The sequence below is a fragment of the Brachycentrus maculatus genome, unplaced genomic scaffold (genome assembly GCF_059751285.1).
Source record: "Brachycentrus maculatus isolate JH-2025_06_01 unplaced genomic scaffold, ASM5975128v1 h1tg001957l, whole genome shotgun sequence".
Lineage (NCBI taxonomy): Eukaryota > Metazoa > Arthropoda > Insecta > Trichoptera > Brachycentridae > Brachycentrus > Brachycentrus maculatus.
In genome coordinates, this window is record NW_028282515.1 from 1 (window position 1) to 23,298 (window position 23,298).

The 23,298-nt window shown below is 36.2% G+C and overlaps 3 protein-coding genes, 2 long non-coding RNA genes and 1 other non-coding gene across 6 annotated transcripts; 2 read left to right on the plus strand and 4 right to left on the minus strand.

Moving 5' to 3' along the window:
* Positions 1 to 166: 166 nt before the first annotated feature.
* On the minus strand, positions 167 to 4,366 carry LOC148298486 (uncharacterized). Its single transcript, XM_088276841.1, has 3 exons — positions 4,289 to 4,366; positions 1,647 to 2,263; positions 167 to 1,582 (listed from the first exon to the last, which is right to left on the minus strand). The coding sequence occupies exons 1-3, from the start codon at positions 4,364 to 4,366 to the stop codon at positions 223 to 225; spliced, it is 2,055 nt and encodes a 684-aa protein (XP_088132967.1). The 3' UTR covers positions 167 to 222.
* A 2,909-nt stretch (positions 4,367 to 7,275) lies between these two features.
* On the plus strand, positions 7,276 to 8,815 carry LOC148298487 (uncharacterized). Its single transcript, XR_015839182.1, has 3 exons — positions 7,276 to 7,299; positions 7,362 to 7,770; positions 7,918 to 8,815. It is a non-coding gene; the product is annotated as an uncharacterized LOC148298487 (long non-coding RNA).
* Positions 8,816 to 11,467: 2,652 nt separating this feature from the next.
* TRNAQ-UUG (transfer RNA glutamine (anticodon UUG)) lies at positions 11,468 to 11,539 on the minus strand. Its single transcript has one exon. It is a non-coding gene; the product is annotated as a tRNA-Gln (tRNA).
* Positions 11,540 to 12,984: 1,445 nt separating this feature from the next.
* On the minus strand, positions 12,985 to 14,644 carry LOC148298489 (uncharacterized). Its single transcript, XM_088276840.1, has 2 exons — positions 13,384 to 14,644; positions 12,985 to 13,310 (listed from the first exon to the last, which is right to left on the minus strand). Exon 1 carries the CDS (start codon positions 14,641 to 14,643, stop codon positions 13,705 to 13,707), a length of 939 nt encoding a protein of 312 aa, XP_088132966.1. The 5' UTR covers position 14,644; the 3' UTR covers positions 12,985 to 13,310; positions 13,384 to 13,704.
* A 4,205-nt stretch (positions 14,645 to 18,849) lies between these two features.
* LOC148298490 (uncharacterized) lies at positions 18,850 to 20,238 on the plus strand. The gene is made up of 2 exons (XR_015839181.1): positions 18,850 to 20,037; positions 20,115 to 20,238. It is a non-coding gene; the product is annotated as an uncharacterized LOC148298490 (long non-coding RNA).
* Positions 20,239 to 20,377: 139 nt separating this feature from the next.
* Positions 20,378 to 21,462, minus strand: LOC148298491 (uncharacterized; the record flags this gene model as incomplete). The annotated part of the gene is given in 1 exon segment (XM_088276839.1): positions 20,378 to 21,462. A coding segment is annotated over 1 exon segment (786 nt), but the record flags the coding sequence as incomplete, so codon positions are not given.
* Positions 21,463 to 23,298: the final 1,836 nt, after the last annotated feature.

The following is a 23,298-nucleotide window of genomic DNA, read 5'->3' on the forward strand; positions in this document are numbered from 1 at the left end:
TTGGTCAGATAATAGGTTCTAACAAAATTAAAATATATTAAAAAACCTATTGATAGGATATAATTGAAATGAAGCAATTTAAAAAAAAAAAATACCAGTACTCAAACACTACACCATTAGTGGTTCGTCACCGACAAATAATATTAAGAACAAATACTATTTAATATCGTCAGTAAATACATTATATTTTACATAATTACGTTATGGTAATTTTTAAATGAATCACTCCTCTGCGACGACAGGATCAACGACTTCAACGCCCAGAGTGGTCGTGGTGGTAGTGGTCTCAGTTACATCAGCGGGGTTGGTATCAGTGGTGGCGGATTCGTCTTCAGTGGTGGCGGATTCATCTTCAGTGGTTGCGGATTCGTCTTCAGTGGTTGAGGATTCGTCTTCAGTGGTTGCGGATTCGTCTTCAGTGGTTGAGGATTCGTCTTCAGTGGTGGCGGATTCGTCTTCAGTGGTTGCAGATTCGTCTTCAGTGGTTGAGGATTCGTCTTCAGTGGTTGCGGATTCGTCTTCAGTGGTGGCGGATTCGTCCTCAGTGGTGGCGGATTCGTCTTCAGTGGTTGAGGATTCATCTTCAGTGGTTGCAGACTCATCTTCAGTGGTTGAGGATTCGTCTTCGGTGGTGGCGGATTCGTCTTCAGTGGTTGCAGATTCGTCTTCAGTGGTTGAGGATTCGTCTTCAGTGGTTGCGGATTCGTCTTCAGTGGTGGCGGATTCGTCCTCAGTGGTGGCGGATTCGTCTTCAGTGGTTGAGGATTCATCTTCAGTGGTTGCAGACTCATCTTCAGTGGTTGAGGATTCGTCTTCGGTGGTGGCGGATTCGTCTTCAGTGGTTGCAGATTCGTCTTCAGTGGTTGAGGATTCGTCTTCAGTGGTTGCGGATTCGTCTTCAGTGGTGGCGGATTCGTCCTCAGTGGTGGCGGATTCGTCTTCAGTGGTTGAGGATTCATCTTCAGTGGTTGCAGACTCATCTTCAGTGGTTGAGGATTCATCTTCAGTGGTGGCGGATTCGACTTCAGTGGTGGCGGATTCGTCTTCAGTGGTTGAGGATTCATCTTCAGTGGTTGCAGACTCATCTTCAGTGGTTGAGGATTCGTCTTCGGTGGTGGCGGATTCGTCTTCAGTGGTTGAGGATTCGTCTTCAGTGGTTGCGGATTCGTCTTCAGTGGTTGAGGATTCGTCTTCAGTGGTTGCAGACTCATCTTCAGTGGTTGAGGATTCATCTTCAGTGGTGGCGGATTCGACTTCAGTGGTGGCGGATTCGTCTTCAGTGGTTGAGGATTCATCTTCAGTGGTTGAGGATTCGTCTTCGGTGGTGGCGGATTCGTCTTCAGTGGTTGCAGATTCGTCTTCAGTGGTTGAGGATTCGTCTTCAGTGGTTGCGGATTCGTCTTCAGTGGTGGCAGATTCGTCTTCAGTGGTTGAGGATTCATCTTCAGTGGTTGCAGATTCGTCTTCAGTGGTTGAGGATTCGTCCTTCGCTTCTGTCACTGTGGAGACGTTTAATCTTCTTCTGGGTGATATGGATCTTCTTCCAATCCTTCTGGAATCGGATCCGCTTAATCCGTGGATTTATCAGTTTAGTCATCAGCGGAATCGGCGGATTTATCGGTGGATCCATCAGTTTAGTCATCAGCGGAATCGGTGGATCCATCAGTTTAGTCATCAGCGGAATCGGTGGATCCATCAGTTTAGTCATCAGCGGAATCGGTGGATCCATCAGTTTAGTCATCAGCGGAATCGGCGGATTTATCGGTGGATCCATCAGTTTAGTCATCAGCGGAATCGGTGGATCCATCAGTTTAGTCATCAGCGGAATCGGTGGATCCATCAGTTGAGTCATCAGCGGAATCGGCGGATTTATCGGTGGATCCATCAGTTTAGTCATCAGCGGAATCGGCGGATTTATCGGTGGATCCATCAGTTTAGTCATCAGCGGAATCGGCGGATTTATCGGTGGATCCATCAGTTTAGTCATCAGCGGAATCGGTGGATCCATCAGTTTAGTCATCAGCGGAATCGGCGGATTTATCGGTGGATCCATCAGTTTAGTCATCAGCGGAATCGGTGGATCCATCAGTTTAGTCATCAGCGGAATCGGTGGATCCATCAGTTTAGTCATCAGCGGAATCGGTGGATCCATCAGTTGAGTCATCAGCGGAATCGGCGGATTTATCGGTGGATCCATCAGTTTAGTCATCAGCGGAATCGGTGGATTTATCGGTGGATCCATCAGTTTAGTCATCAGTAGAATCTACAACAGTGGGATCATCAGAGTCAGCGCTGTTGTCAGTGGAATCTGTAGAATCTTACGAATCAGCAGAATTTTAAGCAATAACAGTGTTACCAGCTGCGCTGGCAGAACTGTTTGTTTTTGCAGGGAACAATGTCGTCATTGTATCACTCCAGAAGTCTTGGTGATTGACTGTCTTAATAATGGTTAAACGTTATAACATATAATTTTGATAAACATGATTCTGTTACCTTTTGATGTTGATTGTTCCTCAGGTGGTGGGCAGCTGCAGCAAGAGAAAATACCAGGCATATCGATAATAAAATGAATCCAATTCTTTTGTTCATCTAGTTCGTGTTTTTGTGGTGATAACGAGAAACGAGAAAGTATATTTATCTTTCGTATTATTTTTTTTCTTTGTATGGTATTCAAAAAATAAATGATTTAATTATTATCGTCATATGAAATATTGTTGTTATTATGATTTTTATATATAGAGTGCAATATTACGACATGTATTTAATAAAAATTAAAGATATATTTAATGATTGTTATTTAATTTATTTTTTTATTTTTAACTAAAAGTGCTCTAACGTGATGAGTTGCATCTAAAATAAATAAAAAAAGATTCGTCACATCTGGATATTATTAACTGTTGACTAATACTTATAAATATGTTATTTAATCACTATCTACGATTTATCGTAGTACTTTTAAAATAACATTTTGTTTTTAGATATATTACCTTTTTGTTTATTGTGAACACATACACATATTGAAATAATCAATTCATCAATAATAAATTAAAAAATATATATTGGTATCTCTGCGTACCTGTGTTTAAAATATTTGCTGCCTCATCAAAAATGAATCAAATTAAAGTATATGAAAGTCAATTCAATAGATGGTAGAGGTGTGAAGAATGATCAGGGTATTTTAACACGAATATTAATAATATTGAACTGACCCATAATTCTTTGTTGAGACTTTTATTAAGTCTGTTATAAAATTATCTAATTAATTTTAAAAATATTTTAAAAGAATAAAAAGGTTCTGAAAAAAACGTAACGTCTTTGGAAAAAATACAACAAAAAATAATTTATTAATATATCTCGAAATCTTTATCTATTTCTATATTTAAAAAATAAAAAAATAAAAATTTTTATCGTTTCTTAATCGAGCATATATAATAATTAAAAAAAAAACTCAATTAGGACTGTCCCCGTGCAATACCTCAAATAGATGCATACACCATTCTGTCTTCTCCTCTATTTTACACTCTTTGTGCCTATCCAGCACTTTCGAGGCGCAAATATAGAATTATTCATAAGATATCTGTTTGCGCAGGAGTCCACCCTTCGGAATATTGAGGAACAATGCAATCCTGTTATACCTGTCGATATCATTTATCCGCATATCTTGGAATATTTGGTATATTTGGCTAATTTGTTTACTCCGTTACAATGTCATCTGATGGGCTGGCCTCTGTTTATTAGCTATATTATTATTCTTATTTTGGTGTTGATTTTTGTGACTCTTCAAAGTCGATGCAGCATTTTTCTGAGTTTAGAGGATTTAAACAGGAGATGGGTAATGGGGTGAACGTTGGACCTGGCTGGATTTCGCTCGAGGGTAAGCTTGAGGTGTTATCATCCTCTTCGGCAAGACTGATCGGGGGTCCTCATAAGGAAATAGAGTTATAAAAGAAGGAGAGCCTTCATCTTGTCCATCGTAATCTAAATTTTTCCAAGCTGACTTTTGAATTTCGGGTTTTTCCACCTCCTCAAGATTACTGTTTAGTTTTGGAGGTTTTTCAGCGAAAACTGCAACACTTTTGCTATGGGTTAATATCAGAGTGGCAGCCTTCTGATCATCCCCTGACCTCTTCAAACCTTGGACTTTTATCATAACATTCCTGGGATAGCCATCCGGACTTTAAGTCTTCTGCCCATCCAGCCCATATCTCCCAGAGTCTTCATTCGGGTCTGTTTAGATTCGAAATTTCGACATGTCTTTGTTAAAATGGCATTGCACTCCAAAATCAACCTTTTCGGTTGCTTCGAATTCATCAGGATTCTCCTGTATGGATTGGTTGGTATCAAAGTTGGAACGGGATACTGACATCCTACCAATTGCTTCTCTTTGAAATATGGAGTTTCTTTTGCCTAGGTTGCCAGCAATCGACGATTCTCTCCGCATAATATCTTTACCATATTTTTGATAGAGAAACCGCATGAGTTCGCCCATTTTAATTATATTCGATTTTTCGAAGCTTTAGTAAATCTCATCAAATACCTTAATATCAAGATCTCCTTGCACTTTTTTGCGATAGTCCTGCATCTTTAGAGTTGAAAAATGATTGATCGACCCATTATTATTATTGATCACAGAGCCTCGTTTGTTGGAACTTTTGGAGTATGATGTAAAGGTATTCGAGGGGATGTTGTTTTCATTTTAGATATTAAAGTCTAGCTATTCCATAACTAATGAGAGTCTTTGTCCTCCAGGCCCAGGAGCTGGTATTTTGGACGGAGTCTAACCTGAACCTGGAACAGAATGTTGAGGTTTTTGTTGGAACTGCAAACCTCTCTCAACATTAGCGCTAATAATGGTTCCTGCCACACTTTTTCTACCGGTACTATATCTGCCTCTGGAAATATTATTATTGACAGAAAGTCTATTAGCGAAAGCGGTCTGTACCTCTTGGTTCCTCTTTTCCACCACATCCGTGTTGATAGAGGTATGCTGTGTTTCTGTTGAAAACCCTTGTCCAAAAAGAGTATTTCTAACCATGTTCATCTTTCTGATAGCGTTGCTAGTTCGTTGATCTTTGTAATTAATTTCAACTGACACATTGTTATGTGGGACATTGTTGTTGCCTGAAACACTGTTTGCATGGGGTTTTGTTTCCAGTGGTTCAGTAATCCCATCTCCAGATTGGCTGGAATGGTGTCCAAACTGGATACTATTTATCTTTCCGAGAGTCGGAAAAGGCCCTGATGCGTTTCCCTATACATTGCTCTCTTGTTTTTCCTGCTGAATTCTATCGATTTCTTTCATGATGACATTATTTTGTTAGGTTAAGGTGAGTATTTCTTCCTCAAGTTGGTTTTTTTATTCCTTTGATTTTAGGAGAAGATTGTCTCTATACTTAACACATTCTTTGTATTAATTAAGGTTATCTACGAATACTAAGATTCTGTCTTGCTCTCGTTTGAGTTCATCGCATGCCCTATCAGCCCGTCTCAACTATTAAAGGTGCTTGACTTTGTAATACTCCATCTCGCTGAGCATCTTAACTTGATCCTCCTTGTGAGTTTTTTCGAGGTATTCAGTATGTTTTTTGAGAGTTTTGATCTCAGTTTGGAGCGATAAAATATTGATACTGTTACTGCCTTCTTTGTTGTTGCCTTTCCGTGAGTTGGTGCTGGGGCCTGCCTCAGTCTGCACCGCCACTTCTACCCTCATATACTTTCTGAAGAACTCGTAGTTGTTTTTGCTTTCTGCAGCTTTATTATGGGTTATCTGCCTTTGTCTCTCCTCAACTTCGAAGAATGTCTCTTTATCGACCTAGAGCGTTGCAAGCTTGCTGCTTTCTTACTTAATTCTCTCTAATTTTATAAAATATTGGTAAATAAATAGTTTTTTGAATGAAATATAAAAAAATACTTTCAGCTTTGTCGAGTACAAGCTTCGAATACACTGTATATTCGTTAAAATAGTCAAATGCTTCTTTCAAGCTCGACTACAATTGGGACTCTTTGATCTTCATGCATTATTCCTTTCGACTGAGCACCTCATCCTGCATCCGGTGCAGCTCTTAGTCCCCTGCTGCCATCTCATCAATGAGCCGAGTCTCTTCCTTCAGATTGTAGATCGTCTTCTCGGTCACTTCATACATTCTTTTCAGCTGTTCTTCGTGTGTGGATGAGGCGTCGTCGTCTGACTCCTCTGTCTTCTTCTTTTTCTTCTTCTTTTCGACTTTTTTTTCCTCCTTGCTGGCATTGGCCTTTTTCGATCTATGCACGAACTCCCTCACCCTGTGCTCTTAATTTCTGTTTCTGATGAAGAAGCCTTGAATCAAATAGGTGACAATCATCAAGATCTGTTGGAAGAGTTTTCTTATGCCTTAACCGAAGCCTTATAATTATGTGAACTACAAATCAGATATGATCTACTCAACTAGGATCTCGTAAATATTGAACATGAGCTTCACATCGTTTAAGAATTCCTTTTCAGAAGTGTTTTTATTTTGGTATTTCTTCAGGAAATCGGTCTCGATTTTTTTGAGATGTCTGTTCAGGTACTGGCCTCTTTTTTTGAGCATGTTAAGATATGCTGATTATTTTTTGAGAGTCATTTATCCGATCAGCTCATTTTAGTCAATTTCCATTATGCTTTGTCGAATATAGGATATTAAAAAAAACTATTCTTCTGAATACTATTAGTGTTGATATTGGTTTTGATTATGTTTAGGCCAAGGGAATAATTAAGATGGTTTTTTTTGTTTATTTTCCTCGAAAAGAATATTTTTTTTAATAAAAATATATTGGTTGATTAGGAGAAAATAGAAATATGGAACAAAAAAATAATAATACCAAATAAATAATAATAATATTTCTGAAAGCAAAAACAAATACCCACCAGAGATTCTCATAAATAAAAATGGTGGAAAATATATTCTATTTAGTATGGAAATACGTAGTTTTTTTTTGCCGATAGTTGTTTAAAAATAATAAAAAGTATGAAGTAGGTCAGTTAAAATATGAAGCAATAATCAAAATAGTAAAATAAATATAGTATAATTCATTCATTTCATTTTTGGATATAGTTTCAATTTAATTATGAAAACAAAGGACCAAAATAGAACTTAGCAGATGTATCTCTCTCAACATATCAAGAATAAATAAATATCCCATTTAATTAATAATTAATCATAAAAAAATCACATTTTCAATTAAAATTATAAATCTGAACAAACTTACAAAATTTAAAATATTTTATAAAATTATTTAAATATAATTATACCCTAAAAAAAATACTACAAACATCCCAAAGTAAAATGAAAAAAAAACTTACCCTTTTTACTGTTCTTGATATATAATAATACATAATACAGAAACAATTTTAGTCAATTTACTATCGATATATCATATATCGAGATAGAGAGAGACATACTTTTTTTAAAAATGTATCAATTTAGTAATAATAAAAACAATAATAACCTCGCCCAAAAGCAATCGACGTCTCTGACTCTCATTTAACCTCCTTCCACCATCAATGATACGATTAACCTGAACAAGACCATAGATTTTCTCACTAGTGAACACGAAATCAAATTTACCAAGGTGATCTCTGCCGAAACCGACCTCCTCTCTATGAACGAAAAACTTGACAATTGGTTCTTGCTGAATCCGAAGCCCAACTCCTAAAAATACACAAGAATATCCAAGTACCATTCCGATAATAAATAGTTGCTGGACAAGATCATCAGTTAAAAGAACAACAAAGTCTCAAAAACAGCATAGGTAGTTATTTTTTATTATTACTATTTTAACACAAATAATATGATTTATTGTTTTTTTAACTGGAATTAATGATTGTTTTAAGGTTTTTTTATGAAGCTGTCTTGTCAAATATACATTCGAAACATCTTTATAATTAGTTATAATTAGGCCTTACTCCTCGAACAAATACGCGAGCAAGACGAATAATTCCTCTATGAAAGACTCAAAATCCATGTCGACAAGGTGGATGAGATGAGACGGATTCTCCAGGACAAGGAGTACGGTTACCAAACTCTTTTGGAAAAGCTGGAGACCTACTAGGAATTCAGCGATGTCATACTCCCTACAACTTAGGATAACGAGAGAAGCATACTGTCACAAAATATTAACATGAGGATACTCTCCAAAGTATCCTCGGACAAGAGAGTTCTCGAGTAGCAGACCCGCAAGACCAATGAGTCCATTGCTAAGGTGAGTGAACATGTTCGTGCAATTAGATTTGGATTAACCAAAGGGATGTACTATAGCAAGGGCAAAAAGCAGGCGTCAAAACTGAATCAATGTTTTAAGTCTAAAGATAATTTAATCGATAGTGCAGAAGATCGAGCTGTGCATAGCGACGACTCAATTCCCAATGATACCTCGTAAATAAATATGAACATTTAATAAACAAGTAACTAGCTACCAAAATTGGCCATCTCATTGCCATCTTCTCAGCAACCATCAATAATATTGTAAGAAGCTCCTAAAAGTAACCATAGTGAAAAGTTGGATATGTAAATTCTAAGACAACTGAAACGTTAAAAGGTGGTCGTCTAGATGAATCAACAGAACATTCAGTAATCAATACAAATCCGTGAAGCTTTAGTGAAGAAGAATAAAATATTGCAAAAATCGTGTAGCCAAATCCAGAATGTACTGATGAAGGGCCAGAGGAAGGTTGGGGAGCTTCAGAAAAAATTGAAAGGATATTACTATCTAAGAAACATTGTAGAGGAAGATAATAATTGTAATTATCAATCTGTATTGTATGAAGAGAGAATGAAGCTAAGAAATAAGTATTTGGAAAAAGGTAAGGATGAATCTAGCAAGAGAAAGGCTGAACCTAGTCAGGGGAAAAACTAGGGGTCAGAAGAGTTCATGTAGATTGCGGTCGAAGACAAAACCGACAGATTCCCACCCTGGATCGAGGGATAAAATTGTCTGTTGAGAATCAGGAGTAGTTCTGATCCGTATATATATTCTTGATTTGCTATAAGTAAAAGAGAGAATTAGTTAAGCTACATATTTTCCAACTGATATATTTTGACGATAACTTCACGAAATTGGGAATATGCGAGTTATAAAACAAACAAAAAACTTAGTGATTTTTAAGAATAATCGAGATATCCTTGGAATATTGAACGGAAAAATTGTAATAAGTCATTAATATTTAATCTTATGCGTAAATACATCGAGTTCAGCCGCAGAGCTACTCTTGTCGTAAACTGGCTCATCTTCACGGTACTGGTTCAGACCTTCTGCATGATACCCCAGCCCAACATACTGATTCTTGACGAGTTGTCCGTACGACAGTCTTTTTTCAACGAGTAGCTTCTTCTACCTTTCCTTCAGAGCTCTTTCCAACTTTAGCAGCCTCTCTTATTTCTGGATGGCTCGCAAGAAGTTACTTTTGGGGTATTTCTTCGAAATCAGCAAATGATCTCCACTTCGATTCCCGAGTCCCTCGCTGGACAACCTATCCGCGGGGTTGGTCCTCTCCTCATACTTTTTGTTCAGTCCTTCATGACCGACTTCCGTAAAAGCAAACAGTGATTGCTCTTTTGCATTCCCACTAAATTAGCTGATTACTTTGTTTGATTCGTTATTTACATTATTCTAGACTAGTAACTTTTTCCCGATCCTACTTTTCCCGAGCCTCTCGGTTATTTTCTTCCGCTTCTCCAATTTTGCTGTTTCCTGCTCATTTTTTTGGACCTGCTGTAGCTTGTCGATCGACTCACTGAACTGCTGCTGCATCCTCTTGTTCTCTTCGATTTTCTTATTCTCACGCAATTGACGCTCCTGGTTCAATTTCCTGACAAGTTCTAACGCTTTCCTGTTCTTCTAGGCCAGCTCCTCAGATGCTATCTTTGTCTTGTTGGCGGTGAGCTCTTTCTGCTTTGAGAGTGATTTTTTCTCTTTGAGGTCTTTGAGCCTGAAGTCAACTTGCTTGAGCTCTGCGAGAAGTGCTCGTTTGCGATCTTCTGTGAGTTTCATTTATTTGTCGATATCGAACAAATCCTCTAACTTCTTTTTCGGGGAGGCTGGGTTTCGAATGTTGTTTGGCAGGTTGATGGCCTGGAATTTTGCTGACCGTCCCACATTGGAGGCATTTGATTGCTTTTTGTGATTCTGCTAAATGGTCGGCAATCGTACGATGTTTCTAGTGTTGCTCGTGTTGGTAGAGTTCGGGTTTTATTTGTTTGCTATTTCGCGAATCATACTTCTTTCGGGTTGATTCGATTTTGTTATTGAAGCTCTGAAGCCGTTCCAGTCGTTGGATGCTTTCGAATATATATGCTCTTTAAATGAGGCTATCATAGTGTAGACAATGTATTTTTCAAACAATATAACTAAAATAACAAGTAGAAAATATATATATGTATACATATACTATATATATACGGTAATTTAATTGATCTTTGAAAAATATAACTTTTTTCATTTATTCTTTTTATGGATAAAACTTGAGTAAAAAAACAAAAGTTGAAAAAGGATAGTAAAGAGTAAATACAATTTTACAAAGAAACAGAAATTATGGTACAGGAAAAAATCAAGAACCTAATTACATTTTAGTAGTCAACAGCATCCGCCACTTGTCGGAGTCTCTTGCCACGTCTCCTCGTCTAATACAATCTTATCTTTTACTGTCTCCTCTCTCTTCTTTAAAAATCTATTAATAAATAACTGCTTAGCCGTCTCGTTGAAAGCAAATTCTATATTCTCGTCTTCCTTCGCAGACGTCTCGAAAAAGAAGTACAAATCAAATTTCTTCATAGCCTCTTCCCCTTCCGCCGATGTAACTTGTCGGAGGTCCTCGAGATCCTTTTGTGTCCCAATTAACACATACAATGCCATTTCTGGAGTATTCTATTTGGCTTCTTCCAGCCACTCGCAAATCGACTCAAAAGAACGCCGATCTGCGACACTATAGACAATGAAGACTGCATCGCTGTTTTTGTAGAAGTTGCGAACAATAGATTTGAAGGTTTCCTGGCCTGCGGTGTCCCAGATCTGGAGCTTCACGGGAATGTCATCAATAATGAGTCTTTTGGAAAAGAACTATAAGCCGATGGTGGGGTAGTGCTGGGGAGTATATTCACCATGGATGTAACGCATGAGGAGACAGCTTTTGCCGACGCATGAACTTCCCACTATGATGATCTTGAATGTTATTTAGCTAATCTCCATTTAAATACTTAAAGCAGGAGGCTCTGGAGATGATTATTGATGCAGATCGGAAAAAATAGAAAAAAGGAAGGAGAGTTATTATATTTGGTGTTTTTTGTTTTTGTATTTTTCCAGAGTTGACGATACTGATTATGACTTTGTGAATTATACAATATTTTATTGTAAATAATGTACCATTATTATAATTCACTGAAATTAAAGATATAAACATTAAGATATTATTTTTAGATGATTTTTTAAAAAATATTTATTTTTCAAAAAAAGCAGGACATACCGAGGATTGAACTCGGATTATTGGATTCAAAGTCCAATGTGCTAACCGTTACACCATACGTCCTTCTTATCTTCATCCACGCTTATTATTCAGATATTGCTAATGAGCCATTCCGAATATGTATTACCAATGAATAAAGACACAAAAAAATACATAATGTGTTCTAAGAATTTATAGTATATTATTGTTTTATTCATCCGGCACTTAAAAAGAATATATGCATTGATTAAATTATCATAGTGTCTTAATTGAAATAAATATGCAAAACTTTCTACAACTATTTTGTTTGCCCAGATAAAATACGATCCAACTTTTACTAATTTTATAATAGAATATATATTTTGATAAAGCGTCTTAATTAGGGTAAGTAAATTATTATTATATTATTTTACTTAAAAAGTTAATTTTTTTAAAAAACATTCAATATGGGTAAAAATGACGTATTCTTGGATAACGGCAAGAAAGCCGAAGGCTCTATGGCTCGATTCTGGAAATCTCAAAAGCAAAGAGAGAAGAATAGGCTGGCACATCCTGAGCTGAAGCCCACCTTTCCTACCGAACAAGAAGTTGCTGTGCCTGAAGTCTCATCCTATGATAAGTGGAAACAGCATCAATCTGACGTCGTCCTCAAAAAATACCAAAAACCCCAAACGACGTTCGAATAACCCAATGAACATCAGCATAAAAAATAGGTGTAATAGCCGTAAATAACAAAAGTGTAGAACTCAGGAAATGACGACGATGATGATGATGATCAAGACAACCACTATGAGAGTTTAATCAGAAAGGTAGATAATAAAACACTAACGATACCAGGATATGGTAACAACTATACGATGCTTCAACGCAAAATGAACAATGTCTTAACCGGCAGCAGCGCAACACCTGCACCCACATATCTTTCTAGCAAGGCTAAAAGCATGGGAAACTCCTATAACAAGACTAAGGCACCCACGACCAACCAAGTCCCCGATGAACTCAAGGATCTCTTCGGGTCACCAGACGATCTGAAGCGAATCTTGAACCTGAACAAGCTGAAGAAGAAAGCCAAGCTCGAGATGAAGGAGAGGGAAAAAGAAAGGGAGAAGATCGGGACGATTGATCCATTTCACAGAACTCTCGAAGATTAAAATATAATCCAAACAATCGTCCATAGTCTGAAAAAGAGCATCACAATCCTCATCAACAACCTGAGCAGACCGGCTAAATATCACCTAAAGTTATCATTGCACCACCTAAACTATTTAAGTCTGATTTGTTAAACAAGATTATGGATGGAGCTTCCCTCGCAGTGGCACTTCCTAAGTAAGGGCAAGAACCTGAAAAATCCGAGCAACCATTAGAATAAAAAAATAGCGCTACTTCGCACAAGCCAGTGTTCTTTATGCCTCGTTCAGTTATCCTAAAAAGACAACAATGAAAAATATACAAAATAGTTTTTGGAAATTCAATTATTTTAAAAATTTATCTGAAAAATAAAACTATGTTATATTCCTATTAAAAAATTATGAATTTTGGAATTTCTTTTTTTATATTGTATTGGAAAGAAAAAAGAAATTTATATATCTATATTTCATCATTGGAAAGGAGCTCGTGGCACATAACCTAGTTGGTGGACTGCATTGTTGACAACGACGTTGCCTTCGATCGTGGTTCCGTGTCCCTCCCGCTCCACTGGTACCCGGCTGATGTTGATCTTGTGGTTTATCACAAACAGAGGATTGACGGTCCGCAGTACCTCGTCGTTGAGACTGATGCCGTCCAGGTATTGTTTCAACAACGATTTCAACATTTTGTTGTCATTTTGCAGGGCTTCTCGTTGTTTTTGAATTGCCTATAGAAGATCGATATAATAAAATATAGATAAATTACAGAGTGTAAAAATAAATAATTGATAATTTGGTTACGAGCTTGTCGAGGAGCACCTTGTTGTATCTTTTGTAGAAGTTATTCAGATACTTAAACTCTTCATAGTCTTCTTGCCTGAGTTCAGAGAATGCATTCCTCAGTTCTTCGGGAATTTAGCTCTCATCGACCGAGTTTTCGTAGAAAGGCAAAACCTTCTCTTTCTCCGTTTCGAGTCTCCTGCAGAGTTCAGCAGTCTTCAGAATCTTCTCGCCCAACTTCTCGTACTCCTTCAGTTTCTCCACTGCATTTCTGGAGTTGTTGGTCAGTTCCTTCAGCCTCTTCTCCTCCTCCTCTCTGAACTTGCTCATTTTGAGTTTGAGCTAATGGTAGTTTTTCCCGATGTTATCACGCTCTTTCTTTAGCGCAGCGTTGCGGTGAGAACACTCTTTTTGGTGCTGCATGATTTTCAACTTCTGTAGAGCAATCCTGGCCTTCTTGGCACTAATTTTCCTTAGCAATTCTTCGATGGCTTTCGTGTTGTCTTTGTTTATGGTCTGGGCTTTCTCGTGCTCGTCAGTGCGTTTCGAAGTGTCTGACGTATATTTCTGGGACATCTGATCCAACTCCGTATAGTACTTGGTCTGTTTGCTCTCTAAGGAAACTTTCATCACATTTTGTTCCTCGAGGTTCTTGTTTTTTATCTCCTCGCGGAACGCCTGCTCCTCAGACTTGGTTTCCTCGAACTTTTTGCGGTCTTCTTCCTTCACTGTCTCGATCATATCCTCAAGTTCCTTGATATGGTTGCGATGTGTGCGCTCCATCTCTTCCCGCTCTGAAGAGTATTCAGTTTCAAGAATCACCACATCCCTACGAAATTCTTCTTGGAGGCCGCGGATCCTCGCATCTTGCACTGCAGCCAGATTCTCAAGGTGCATCAAGTGATTTCTAAGTGCCATCTGGTACTGGTCCTCGGCTTCATCGAGGTTCTTATCGAGCATCTGGATGAATGCTTCTTTGGAGTCTAACTCTCTTTGGTTGTTCTGCGAGTAGACATCGATTTCGTTCTTGAGTTCTTCGGTCTTGGCGATTCGCATGATTTTTCGCCAGTAAGTGAGCAATTTCTTCTTGTTAAAATTGACGAACTGGTGCTCGTTCTTGATCTTGGTGCGTAGGACATCTCGCTTAATCTTGGCGAGTTCCTTTAACTGTGCGAACTCGTCTTCGTTCTTAGCGATCATTCGGATCTTGTAGATCTTGGTTGGGGGGATGCCTCCTGGTCGGGTGGTCCTGCCTTTGAGAGTCTTGCCTAATAATCCCATAGCGATATAAAAATAATAAAAACTATTTTTGTTAATTAATATAAATGATTATAGTTAGGAAAACTTTGATTAATATAACAATTATTTATATTGTATTTTTTGTTTATTGGTCTTTGGAATATTAGAAAAATAATAATAGTTAAACAATGAGACGGATGTTTTAACCATAACTCTTTTTCTTTTGTTTACCTAATGCTAATCATTTTCTAATAGGAAATTTAACTTTGCAATAAATCAATATATAATATTAGATGTGCAGATAATAGATTAAATAATAAAATAATAATTTTATATTTCCAAGGTAGTTTTCTGTATTGTTTGTTTTTTATATATTATTTTATAGTGTCTTCATCGTTTGCCACGAAGGATAAAGTCAATAAATTATAACATACTGACTCAAGTTTAACAATCCGTTTCGACATAGGATATCAATACATCGTGAACCATCATAGCAAATTAACGAAATAATTAGATTTCATCCAAATTTATACATTTTAATATAATATTTAAATAGTTTATCTTTTTTTACAAATATTGTTTTCTCTTTTTTTAAGTTAATATTACATATTTTTTTTTGTTCATAAACACTCCTATTCTTTGTTATCTAGTTTACCAAATTTATTCGATATAATATTTTTCAAGTTTTGGATCGTTTTAAGATACCTTTTCCTTTTACCAGCTTCCGCAATTTCTAACATTTCTGCTAAGTGCTATGCTTTTTTCCTCAGACTCCTAAGGTTGATTTGTAGAATCAAGGCTTAGGATTTTTTCCGGTCAAGAATGAGGTGTTGACTATTATTTTCGTTGTCCTTGTTGGCCCCTTCGAAGACGGAATTCTTCAGGAGTAAAGATTTCATGGACTGGGATCTACGAGTGGCAAAGCTCCTTGCGCTACATGAGAGGTGGTTGCTCGATTTGTAAATATCTTCGTGATCCTCGGAGTACTACGGGAGGTTAGCTGGCGTGCCGTAGTAGTAGTCGTCGATATTGATGTTGTAGTTATACTATTGGAGGTTGGACTTCCTGCGCTATTTCGGGACTGATGTATCCTCTTCCTCGACGATGTGCAACTTCTTTATCTTTCGCATTGGGGTTTTAGATTTGGTGGGATTGTTATTGTGTTGAAGCATGGGTTTCTCGAAACCATTAAGTCGACCGTTCATCTATTGAATTCTTATTTCCATCAATATCTATATATATATTAATCTATCTTATAAATAGTTTTTGATCACTTTTTTTAGAGTATTATTATATTTTACTATATTAACATATAAATATCTATTATGTTGGTGACTATCTATATTTTAAATATATAGAAAACTATTGTTTTAACTAAAAAAGATGATATTGATAAAAAAAATGATCCTTTTTTGGCAAGCTCGCCAAAATATTAAGATTTTATAACATCATAAAAACATCAAGCAATTTAATCATAATAAAATCAAAATATGGGCAACCATTCATCAATACGTAACTTTTTATTTTTTTTATCCATCTTTTTGAATTAGTAACCGATATTTTCAATGTAGTTTAATATTTTATTGATGTCAAAAACTAATATAGATTATATATGTCTGTGTGTGCATATGTTATAATAATAAAACTATATAAACAATATTCTACCAACGATAACAATAGCAAAGAATAGAAGAATTGGTCTATAAATTAAAGGGAATAAAAAATTGCCATTCCAAAGAGAAGAAAAAAATACTAGATAAATATATTAGATATCTACACTTTAATTTTTTTAAGATTATCAGCAACTGTTTGTTCATCTCTTCATGGTGGCTCCAAATCTTGAATTTATTTTTGGGACGGTTTATTGCGAAATACGCCTTCCTGGCTGAACTGACAATCTTTTCTGGTCTGTTTTGAAGCGGTTCACTCCGGACACATTCAAGTTATCTTCGAGCATCAGAGGGTTTCGTTTGTTGGTCGACATCGTCTTTCCCAGTCTGTCCTCCTTAAGCTGGGTTTTACAGCTTTGCTATAATTTATTCTTCTCTACAAGATCGTCGATTATGTTTTAATCCTTCTTTAAAAGCTTCTCATAGTTGAGCAGCTGCCTTTCGAAACCGGGATTTGGACAGACTATTTTTCTTTTCGATCTCACGAGTGAAATTGTCTTGTTAAATGTCCATCCATTCTTCTTCATTAGGTATGCGCTCAATATTGAAGTTGACTAGATAGGTGAGAATTATTAATAGAATAAAATGGGGTAAGAGAGATAAGTGGTATTTATGTTACTCGTGAGATGCCGGCTGCACAATGCACAAACACACAGGCTGATTGAAGGCCGTTTTATATCACTTAATAAGAGTCTGCAAAATGTTTGGAGATGTTGTAGCTCGGAATATCGAGAGCATGGTAGATTTTATGGGTTATTGGTTGTGCCGAATAGTCGAGAGGAAGTCCAGCAGCGGCAGTGACAACTATAGCATCGAAAAAAGAAACAAAATGTTTGATAGAAAAATGAGTAATTGTTTAGATAAATATGGGAAATACCTGTTTTGACACCCTTAGATAACAACATTTGAACATCGAGTGCTGCAGAGTAGTCCCCAAGGTACAAGAAATTTCCTGACTCATGTTGCCATATCTGGTGGTTATTTTTGAAGCTTGATATATAATTGAATCTGTACATTTCCCTGATATTTATCCAATCGATTATAAAATGATTTTTTATTATAAAAAAATTATAATAATTATGTATCAATATTTTTATTTTAAGTTCTATTTTTAAATGTTTTTAAATCCTCTCTCTCGTAAACATTTCCTGAAGCTAGTCGAATAATTTACAATATTTATATGTAATATTTCATCGAAGAAGTGTTGATCTCATAGGAATAATAATAGTATTAATATATATAAATAAATCTATAATTTTTGAATTAACTGATATTCATGCATTTGTCACTCCCACTTGTTCAGCAGACACATAATAAAAAATAGATGATGTAAGCTCGCGAATAAAAAAAAAGAAATATAAATATGTTCGATGTAGATTTTATATCGCACGCATTCTTAAAAGAATATTTAATTTTTTCTTCTTCTCTTTTCTAACTTAATTTATCTTTCTCCTTCCCTAAACTATTCTAAACAGTAGAATATTATCATTACCCAATATATTCTGCGAACCATCCAAAAAAACAACAATGGTCACAATTTATAAAATGTATTCAATTAAAAAAAATCCATCTCTCATTATTGAAGAATATATTTTTTCAAGGATAAATTTAAATTTTTTGAAACACAAAAAATAATAAAAAATCAAAAAAAATAAATTACTATATTCATTTTTTTGAAAGAAATCCCATAAACATAAAATAACTATACTGCAATTAGCAAGAGTGATATATTTTTTATATCTGGTTATCTGAAAATGTTAAAAGGAATATGCGAGATTATCTTGTACGTTGATTTTTTCAAGAACATCGACTTGTCTGATCAAGGACTCTACCAACTGCGATTCACCATCGAAAAATAAAAACCCACCTTCGAAAGAGGCGATCCCTACCACAACATCGAAATAGTGAAGGAACTCAAATGCCGCAAGAAAAACAAAATTAGAGCCGAAAACTAACTCGATGATAACAAATATAAGTCAAAAACCTTCCTCATCCGTTACAATGATGAGGAAATCGATCTGGAGGAAGCAGTAATATTTCGGCTCGAGCTGAACACTCTCCCTGAATTCGACGCCTAAAATATCTATCTCAATATTGCCCTGCATTTTTGCCATAACTACACAGGGGCCGAGTAGGACATTTAGAGCAGTAGCCCAGTCACTATTGCTAAAGTCAAGCTTAATAACGTCGATAAAGGGATCGCTAACTATTGTTCTATCGGTTTCGGTGAGAACTATAAAGCCAATCTGAGTTTCGCCATATTCTCGGTCCTCATGGATTGCAAATTTAGGCCTTTCAAAATATCGAATTCCTTGGGAAAGTAAAAGTCTCAGTAATAGTCCATTAGAGAGAAGCTATAGAACATAGAACAGTACTATAGATGGTTGTATAAACTTAACCCTCAGATGACTAGCTCCCATTTTTATAACAACTTTGTGAAAAGAATTCGATATTCAGCGTATGCCGCAAGGTCTTAATGGACAAAATGTCTTCTCAATCCTTTGAAAAACCCTAGAACTCTACCCGACGATCTAGTAAATCCACTGAAATAGAATGAATAAAAATAATCGTAATAAAATACTATTAATAGTATCAATGTTGAGAACCAAAACAATAATCCTATAAGCAAAAATCCCCTAAATCTCATAGAGGTTAGTGAATAAAGGTTCAGCGAATATATGGCCAATTACTCCTTCCCAACGCCATTTAATTCCAAGCGTTTCCAACAGGAGATCCATGATGCTTGTAGCGAAAATTACAACTTCTTTCAAGGCTTCATCAAATCCATCCAAAGCTCTAAGCTCAATAAAAGTTATTTGATCAGCAAGTTTCATGAACTCATGAAGGAGAGATGTGGAGAGTTTATCTTCAGAAGTTTCGTTACGGAAGAAGAGTTGGTCAGCGAAAATCTTATGGGTAAGGAGAAGAGAAATTTGGCCCGCAAGCTCAGGAAGAAAGACTATTATTCAGCACTTGAGTCGCACAACATTGAAGACTTAGGACTCTTCCCGAAAACATCTCTCCAGCCCATTTTATTTCATGAGATCACTCAAATGAACCTCCCATCAGAACATAAACATAAAGTACGTCTCTTCGTGTTTTCTCATGGCTTCCAAGGTTCTTCCTACGATATGATGAACATAAAAAATAACATCAAGCAGTTTTATCCCGACAGCTACTTTATGGTTGCGAGATCGAACGAGGGGATGACTGACGGAGATATCATTAAAATGGGGGAAAGGTTGGCAAGTGAAGTTAAAAATATGATAAGGGATGAAGAGTTAGAAGCAAAGGATAAATTCTTCAGCATCAATATGGTTGGACACAGCATGGGAGGGCTTATCACCCGTGCAGCCCTCAAACATCTCTCAGAACATCGACATCGGTTTGGGGCGTTCTTGAGTCTGTCGAGTCCGCATCTGGGTTATTTGAATGGGACGAGGGCTGCCATTGGAGCGGGACTGTGGGCAATCAAAAAATGGAACAAAACACAAAGCCTGGAGCAATTGACTATGTCTGATGCCAAAACACCAGAATAAACTTTTATTTACAAGTTGAGTGACTAAGGAAGTCTGGAGAACTTCAAGACGATAATTTTACTGAGCAGTTACTAAGATAACTACGTGCCATGGCACTCGGCCAGAATCCATAGGCACAGAGCCGAGAAATAGAACAGTGTGGAGGAGAAAATGGTGACAAATATATTCAGGGGGAAGACAATCTAAAGAGTCCATAGAATCGATGTGAGCTTTGAAATAGTTGAGACGTAAATTAGTGAATAGATATATAGATACATAATTTTTTATTTATTTTATTTTTCATGATATTTATGGGTATCTATAGGAATATCGACAGCATGATTGGGAGGACAGCTCATATCAAATTCTTACTCGACTAAAATATACTCAAAATGATTCTTTATTGCACGGAATATTTGTTTTGAACAAAAAAATATTTTAAAAACTCATTAATTAAACATAATGATCTTTTCATAAGCTATACTTAACAACTTTAAACTAATTTACTTATAAAAAATAAGGTGATCAATAAATAGATAAACATATTTTACGTTTAAAAAATATAACTGAGTGTTTCTTTATTTTATATATTCCATTGATAACAACTATCAAAGTCAGAACTTAATTTTCTTGATTGGCTTCGTTAGAAATTTCTTCTTCAAGTCATCCAGAGACTCCTATTCTTTGCGATTTCGTTTTTATCTCTCAGCTTCTCGTTGTTCCTCTTTTTTGATTTACTCCTAAATAGCTGGTTCGTCGAATTGCTTCTGCATCTCTTGCTGCTTTTCCAGAGTTCGTGCTTATTGTTTCGCTTTCTTCATATTTAGAGCATTCTTGTTTCTCTCGCTTTCGGCCAGGAAGTACTCGCCAGACGCCATCAACAAATCCTACTTTCGGGGCAGTTGTGCCGGTGGGAATGGATCGTATTCTTTCTTTTTAGTGATGGCTTTCTTGGCTTTTTTACGCTTTTGCCGTATATCTTTGAATTTAGGTAGAAATCTATCCCAATTCTCCTCCTTCATGGTCTAGTCCTTCATGAGCTCACGCTTTATCATTAGCTCTTTGATGTGATATATTGGGTGCACGTTCTGCATAGTATCCACGATGATCCTTCTCAAAACCTTTAAATTCTTTATGTTGCCGATAATGCTTACAGTACTTCCCTGTACAAGAATGTAGCATTAAGTCAGTAATTCTAAGGCTTTTAGTGTGGCACCGTTAGGCCCGATCAGCCTTTGTCGACGCTTTATAAACTTATCAGTGTTCCTCACGAATGATTTGATTTTGACTACATCACAAAAAATCCCATCTTCCATAAGCCTCAGTGCTTGAAGATAAGGGACGCTTCTTGAAATCAGTTTAATGACATCTCTGGCTTTAATGATTGCAAAGGGGTCCCAGGTCTTTTTGGTGGTTCGAACAGTCATTGATCCCTCTAGCAAATTGAGCTCGAATTTGACTCCATACTCCATGAGTTTCTTTTTAACCAATCCGTGACATTATTTGATGTACTTCTCCCTATATTCGGGAAACAATATCACGAAGCTACTTTCTTCAGAAAACGGAGCAGTCTCATCAGGATGGATTTCCGGTATCTTCCACTTGTCTACTGTCGGGTCATTATCCCAAGGCTTGTCCTTTCTGAACCGCTTAGACTTGTGAACAGCAGGAGCCTAGACGTTTGGATTCTATTGAATATCGTCGTCAGACATTTAAATGGCAAATGTATTTTTTTGTATTAATGAAATAATAATGCTTCACCAACAAAAACGAAATAATAATAAAACAAATATAAATATATGTTTATAGCAATTTTTAATTAATTAGTTTAATATTTTAATATGACTATGTTGAATTGTCCTTCGAGTGTTTTTTCAGATATTAAAAACAATAAATAATCAAATATACAAAATATACCAAATTCATTCATGCATTTATATGTATATGCAATTTAAGGATATTATATTATTGAAAAATAATAATATTGCAATATTTATATTTTTTGAGGGAATGTTAAATAAAATAATATCGGGCTACCTAATTTTTTAACACATAAAAAGTCCCTCATGGATGGAGGTTTATAAGGCAATGAATCAAAGCACTCTTTAGGTGGCTATAGTTGAAGTTATTCCGAACAATAGAATTGTATAGGATATTAAGCTATAGTAGTAGAAAATCTAGAGACTAAATTCATCAATGCGTCGCAATCCTTTCATCCAAAGCGTTAAGCACATCCAATACTAAAGATTACCCTCTTGCTTATTAGTGTTTTACGAATACTGCAGTGGAGTAACCTTACAAACTCTTCTATAAAACTAAGGAAAACTCCCCTAAAGTAGAGCACTTCAATATTTTCGGTACCTTGCAGTCACATTCAAATAGCTTAACCGAATGAACATAGTCCTAGAAAATCGGCTCCGACCAAAGAATATCGTATTCAATGATGACACCCCGAAAGTTAAACTCTAGTTTTTTGTCGGGAACAATCTTAAGCAAGCAGTATTCATCAAATCAGACCACTTCGCTTACATCGCTCCGGAACTGTTAAAAGGAGACTCTGATATGGGAAAAGGATAAATTTGGACACTTGGATTGATCTTGTTCGAAATGCTCACAGGTACTTTCCCTTTTTCTAAGGGCAGCTAAAAACACCCAAAATACATGTAATTCGATAAAATTAAGTCAGTCTTGCTTATGCGATTTCCTACCGATACACCGATCTCGATGTAGACACAATTGCTACTTCGAAGGATGCTGGTAAGAGATCCTGTCGCAAGGGCAGGCTGGCATGAGGTGTTTTCTTTCCAGATCAGTGACCAAGGTATCCAATAACCATTTAAGATGTTGGAGCTTTATAATAACAATTTTTCCAAAATATTTGATGCTGGGGAGTTTTTCGCCCTTTGTAATCTCAAGAACTGTATAACAACAACACTTGAGACGTGAGTTATTATCTACTAAGCAATAATCTAACCGACTAAATATTAGATAATCGTAAATGAATTTTTAAGACAACACAATTGAAATATAAACAGATTATAGCATCGATAAATATTTTAATTTTCCCACAAATTTAACAATAGTGATTAAACTACTTATAAATTTTAAATAGAATATATAATATAAGTAAAACTATAAAATATTATTATGTTCTATAGTAGCTGCTTTAATTAAATAAATATTTTTTTATAAAACTTTACCTTAATGGTATATTTAAAAAAAAACATGTCGATGTGGACGAAAATATATTTCTCTGACACATTAAACAGGTTAATTTTAACATTATCGATTATAAAGATAATAAATACAATACTAAGACATCATTGTTTTTATGTTCTTTCGTATTCTAATTTTTATTAATGTATAATTATTTCACTTATCAAATTTATTCGAAGTAGGGGTTGGGGTTGGGGTTGGGGTTGGGGTTGGGGTTGGGGTTGGGGTTGGGGTTGGGGTTGGGGTTGGGGTTGGGGTTGGGGTTGGGGTTGGGGTTGGGGTTGGGGTTGGGA

Coding starts and splice junctions, on each gene's coding strand:
- LOC148298486 (XM_088276841.1), bottom strand. CDS start 4,366: ATGTCAGTATCCCGTTCCAACTTTGATACCAACCAATCCATACAGGAG. Junction 2,264..4,288: donor AATTCGAAGCAACCGAAAAG/GTTGATTTTGGA, acceptor CCACTGTTGTAG/ATTCTACTGATGACTAAACT. Junction 1,583..1,646: donor CTGATGGATCCACCGATTCC/GCTGATGACTAA, acceptor ACTAAACTGATA/AATCCACGGATTAAGCGGAT.
- LOC148298489 (XM_088276840.1), bottom strand. CDS start 14,643: ATGGGATTATTAGGCAAGACTCTCAAAGGCAGGACCACCCGACCAGGA.